Source organism: Pteronotus mesoamericanus, unplaced genomic scaffold (assembly GCF_021234165.1).
Source record: "Pteronotus mesoamericanus isolate MK-2021 breed Mesoamerican mustached bat unplaced genomic scaffold, CSHL_Meso_final scaffold_54, whole genome shotgun sequence".
NCBI lineage: Eukaryota > Metazoa > Chordata > Mammalia > Chiroptera > Mormoopidae > Pteronotus > Pteronotus mesoamericanus.
Window position 1 is genome coordinate 29111264 of NW_026555321.1, and position 5290 is coordinate 29116553.

At 55.4% G+C, this 5290-nt stretch overlaps 1 protein-coding gene across 1 annotated transcript; it reads right to left on the reverse strand.

Moving 5' to 3' along the window:
• Nucleotides 1-544: 544 nt before the first annotated feature.
• Nucleotides 545-1918, reverse strand: TRH (thyrotropin releasing hormone). Its single transcript, XM_054595194.1, has 2 exons — nucleotides 1710-1918; nucleotides 545-1061 (listed from the first exon to the last, which is right to left on the reverse strand). Exons 1-2 carry the CDS (start codon nucleotides 1916-1918, stop codon nucleotides 545-547), a joined length of 726 nt encoding a protein of 241 aa, XP_054451169.1.
• Between the last annotated feature and the right edge of the window lie 3372 nt (nucleotides 1919-5290).

Sequence of the window (5290 nt, forward strand, 5' to 3'; positions counted from 1 at the left end):
AAATGCTCCCCCAAGCAGAAAACAAGCATAAGTCAGGTGCTGCCACCCGCAAAAATACCACACAAGAAGGGGAGGAGACCTTTGGTTCTGGGGGCAAGTCTACATGTGGCAAAGCCTGACGCATGGGACATGGGATGGAAGCCAAATTTGGACATCACCACTTCAATTGCCCCCCACCCTACCCCACTGGCTACTTGCCCCAGAGGAACTCTGCCTCTCTCTGAGAATCACTTAGAAAACACAGAAGGGTCATCTTAGCCAGGGCTAAGGCAGGGGAGCAGGCCTGCGGGTAGGAGAGGGTTTCTGGGATCTGCCCCCTTGCCAGCAATGCGAAGTGAAGTAATGTAGGTTTTTAACTCAAGATGATTTTCCATGTCCCTGACGGAGGAGGGCACAGCCAGGAGTTTGGGTGTGTGCATACAGGGGGGTTCAGGTTTATGATGAGGGATCTAAGAAGGAGGGAAAGAGGGGGTCAAAAAGGGATAGGGTTCACAGGGCTCAAGACCTTCTTAGACCCCAAGCTCAACTTTACAAGAAACTGTGCTCACTCCTCCAGGGGCTCCGTGGTCCAGGCTGCCCGCCGCCCTGGGTGCTGCCGCTTCTCCTCAGGCCCCTGACCCCTGCTCAGGTCATCCAGGAGCCCCAGCAGGAGGCTGGCTTGACCACAAGCTCCCTGGAACCCACATGGGCCTCCCAAGGCTCTCTTCCCTGGATGCTGGCGTTTCTCAGGCATCAGCTCTCCCTCCTCCTCCTCTTTTTCTTCCTCCTCTTCCCAGCTCCTTTGGGCAACGGGATCCACCAGCCGTTTGCCTGGGTGCTGCCTCTTGGTGAAAGTATACCCCAGCCAGGAGGAGCGCCGGCCAGGGTGCTGCCGCTTCTGTTGGGTCACATCAGCTGACCAAAGAGCTGCATCCTCCCGCCGGCCTGGGTGCTGCCGTTTATGGGGCCCCACAGCCCCTCCTTCTTCCTCCTCCTCTTCAACTCCCTCTTCTGCCTCCTCCTCCCTTTTGCCTGGATGCTGACGCTTAGAGAGCCAATCAGGCTGAAAGATCTGGGACTCTGTGGAAGGAAAGAGGCCAGTGAGGGACCCCCTGACCTCTGAGTGCCCACTCCCGTCTTCCCCCCAGTCAGGGTAGAAAGTCCTGCAACACTCGCCCACTCACCCAGAGTCATGGCCTTGCATCTGTCTCTCAGGGCCCACAGGCACACACAGGCAGATGGTCAAAGGCATGACTTCCTGTTCCAATCCCAACTCTGCCACTCCCTAGCTGGGTGACCATAAGCAACGCACTTAACCTTTCTGAGCCTCAGTTTTCTTTTGTGTAAAATGAGGGTTAATAACAGTATATATCTAAGGGGTTGTTAGGAAGATCAACCTCTACGTGCGATGAGGTGTTTGAAGGACTTAGAACAGCGACTGCCTGGCAGATATACGCCTCATAAGTGGTGAACACTCAGACTCTCTCCCCAGCACAGAATCTTCCCCTCTGAAGATATGCTCTCTGTGAAATATTTCCAGAGCTGAGATGCAAGAAGAATCTGGTCCCAGAAAAGCGCCAACTCGCGACCCTGAGCGGGGTGTGGCCAATGAGAGTTTCTGAGAACGAGGCTAGAATACCGAGTCCCTCCTCTGCTCTGGGCTTCCCCCAGCCCTCTCCTCCGCCTCCTGTCCCCTGGGCAGCCCGGGACAGACCGGCCTCTCACCTAATTCGCGATTTCCCTGGACCCCTCCCAGCCGCTGGAGGTCTTCCCGAAGGAGGAGGAGACGCTCTGCCTGGCGCAGGAAGTCGTCCAGGCCCGGGTGCTCTGCAGCCATCGCCGCCTCCTGCTGGACCACCTGGGCCTGTGTGCGGCCTCCGGGGACACCGGTCAGGGTCAGGGTCAAAGCCATGGCGAGCAGCAACCAAGGGCCAGGCATCCTGGAGCCTGGGGTTGGGAGGACAGAGACAGAGCATAAGCCCACCGCGCCCCACTCCCAGTCCGCTGCATCTCCTCCTTTCCTGCCCCAGCAAGTTCCCTGAGGCCGGAGTAGTAAACCACTTCAATACACCATTCAGAGAGCAGGACCACCTGCCACCTTGGAGTGGGGACAACAGGAGGATCTGCCTCGGGCTCCAGGTAGCCTCACCCATAGAGATGCCTGGAGCGCCTGCCCGCACCCAATTCTGCCTGTGCGAGGCAGGAGGCCGTGGGAACACGGACGCCACCAGCACCCCCCTCCGTGTTCCGCGGAGCTGGGGCGGCCCCCGCTAGGACAGGCTGGGCAGAAGTGTAACAAAGCCTGCAGCGCCGGCCCGACGGCCAGGATGCTCCCGCCGCGTCGCGGGCTAAGATTCGCCTTGAGGTTCCCACCGCAACATTCTTCTCTCATCTTTCATCACCGTTCTAATTCCAACGCTAAGACACTATTTCTAATGCTAAGATTTTATGACTAAGCTAGGAATCGAAATCTGACACTAAGATCCCGATTTCATCGTTAATTCCAACGCTAAAATTCTATTTCTAGCGCGAGACAGAGAGTCTAACACTAAATTCGATTCAATCGCGAAAATTCCATTTCTGACGTCGGGATTCGGATCCTAACTCGCCGGCTCTCACGCCGACGCCCGGACGGCCTCGCTGCGCCTCCGCGTCCGGACACCGACCGGCCGCTGGCGGGCGGACAGGGTTGGGGTGGCGACTCCTCCCTGCGACTCCCAGATGCCGGGACGTGAGTGCCCAGGAGTGACCGCCACCGGCGTGCCCACTCCAGGGAAGACCGGGGACGCGAACGCAGCGCCCCGCATGTGCGCCGATATCTGCAGCGGCTTCTCCCGGAGCGCACCGGAGGGCGGGAGGAGAGGGGCCCCCTTTCCCGGACGCCGCCGGCAGAGGCAGAGGGACAGAGGTGGTTACCTGCCGAGCGCGACCTCCGCGGGACCTGTCCGGGATCCTGGGGCTGAGAGCCTGGCGTTTTGGGGTCTGGAGGCGGTGGGTCAGGAGTCCCGGAGCGCTCGCAGGACCCCGGACGCCGGCGCCCGCTGCGCGGCCGGCCGCTGCTTATATCCGCGCGAGGCAGCGGCGCGGGTGAGGTCAGCGGGGAGGGGTCGCGGCCACCGGGAAGGGGCGCTGACGGCAGCCGGCCCCGCGGGTACCCCGCCCGCAGCCCTGCCAGCTCCTCCGGAAACCTGGGGCGGGGGCGGCAGGGCGGGAGGGAGAGCGAGCTGACACAAGCCGCAAGACGGGGGACTGGTGCGGGTCATTTCTGCACCCAGCTCTGAAGGTCTGTTGTCTAAGAAAACACTCGTGCGGGGACAAAGAGAGAGACACAGAGAATTGGGACAACTGTAATAGAACAACAATGTAAAAATTCACAAAATTTCGAAAACATTAAAAAATAAAAATAAAGATAAAAAGAGACACATGGGAGAAAATAGGAGATAAAGACAAACACTGAGAGATGCACACAGAGAGATACAGCGCAGGCACAGGCCATTCACGCCAAAGAGACAAAGAGACAGAGACACAGAAGGAGCAAAGGAGGAAGAAAGAGGTAGAGCGGGAGAGGGAGAAATTAGGGGACAAGTGGGATCTCAGCTCTGATCTTGACTGTGTCACCTCTGGCAAATGCCTCCCACCCTGTGGGCCTCAGTTTTGGCATCTGCACCGTGTGGGAGGGGGACAGTTTGCAGGATGCCAAATCTAGTGGGCCACCTCCAGTTTACAGACTGTTTTGTGTGACTCCCCCAGTTCTTATTTTTAAAAACCTGAATAATCAACAATTTTAGAAAGATTTTATTAATTTTTAGAGAGAAGGGAAGGGGGGGAGAAAGAGTGAGAGAGAAACAACAGTGTGAGAAAAACCAGTCAGTTCCCTCTCATACGCACCACCTGCCCCCATCCCCCACCCCACAACCCGGGCATGTGCCCTGATGGGGAATCCAACCAGCCACCTTTCCCTTCGCAGGACAATGCCCAAACAACTGAGCCACACTGGTCAGAGCTGAATTACCAACATACAAAAACCAGAGAACTTGGGGAAAATATGGGTTTATAACTTCTCTTGGAAAAGAGTGGACCTACCCTTCTACCCTGGCTGCCCCTGGTCACCACACTCTCCTCTACTCCTTCTGTCTCCCAATGTGTTGCCCCAGTCACCAAGAAGAGACACTGGAGTTGGTGGCTCCTGGACCAGAAATTTGTGGGGGGTCCACCCTACCCAAGGAAAAGAGGGGAAGGAATATTGGGAAGAGAAAAGCATAGATGCCAAGGAGCTTGGGCACCATCCACCCCCCAAAGTCACATGGTACCTTGGAAGAGAATTCTCCCACATCCAACCTGAAGCATTTAATGGCTCCCTTGTCAGTCCTGGAGACACAGACGTTAACCTGGCCCACTTGGAACGACATTTTAGACAGAACATCATCTGTGAAGGCATCTCCTACCTCTGGATAATAATCCTAAGTGTTTTGCCTCCACAGTCAATATTTCTTTAGCCTAACACTTTAACTGACTATCTGTTGCATGCCCAGACCATGTTAGTGGTCTGGCAAGGGATTCCAAAAGTATTTAATTATTACTCCTTCCCTTTGCAAAGCACTCAACCTTCCTGGCACGTCCACTATCTCATTGCATCATCACATTGCCCAGCAAGATAAACAAGGTAAAGACTATTAGTCCCACTTTACAGATAGGGACACAGAGGCCTGGGGAGGCCTGGGGAGGCAGAGGCCTGGGGAGGCGTCGGGAGGCCTTTCTTGAAGGTTAGAAGCGGTAAGGAACTTTCAGATCACCAGCCCGAGTCTTCTCCTCATTTTTAGATGAAGTCACTGAGGCCTGGAGAGGTGATCTGATCGGCTTCCCAGCTTCGAGGCACACTTTGTGCCCCCAAGTCCAGATGTTTGGCTGGGGTAGGTTGCACACCCAGGCTTGTTCTCTCAGCCAGACTCCAGAATTTGAAGAATTGCCAACCAGTTAAGCATTTAGTCAGACGGACAGACCTGTTATCTTTCACATACCATCGTGGAGGTGTAAACTGATACAACCCCTTTGGGTGGCAACCTATTTAAAACATATGTACCTTCCACAAGACAATTCCATTTCTCAGAATTCATCCTACTGACACCCACATCTGTGCATGAGGATGGGTACACACAGGATATTCAGTGCAGCATGGTTTATAGAAGCCAGAATTGGAACAGCCTGATGTCTGTCTACCAGGAGGCATCTGCTTAAATCAACTAGGGTTCATACAGAACTACGGGATACCATTGAAGCTTTAGGAGAATGGGGCTATTCCATATGTACAGAC

Excerpts from the sequence above, each read along its gene's own strand:
- TRH (XM_054595194.1), bottom strand. The coding sequence starts at position 1,918 with ATGCCTGGCCCTTGGTTGCTGCTCGCCATGGCTTTGACCCTGACCCTG. Across the intron at positions 1,062-1,709 it reads GGGGTCCAGGGAAATCGCGA|AGAGTCCCAGATCTTTCAGC; the intron begins ATTAGGTGAGAG and ends CTTTCCTTCCAC.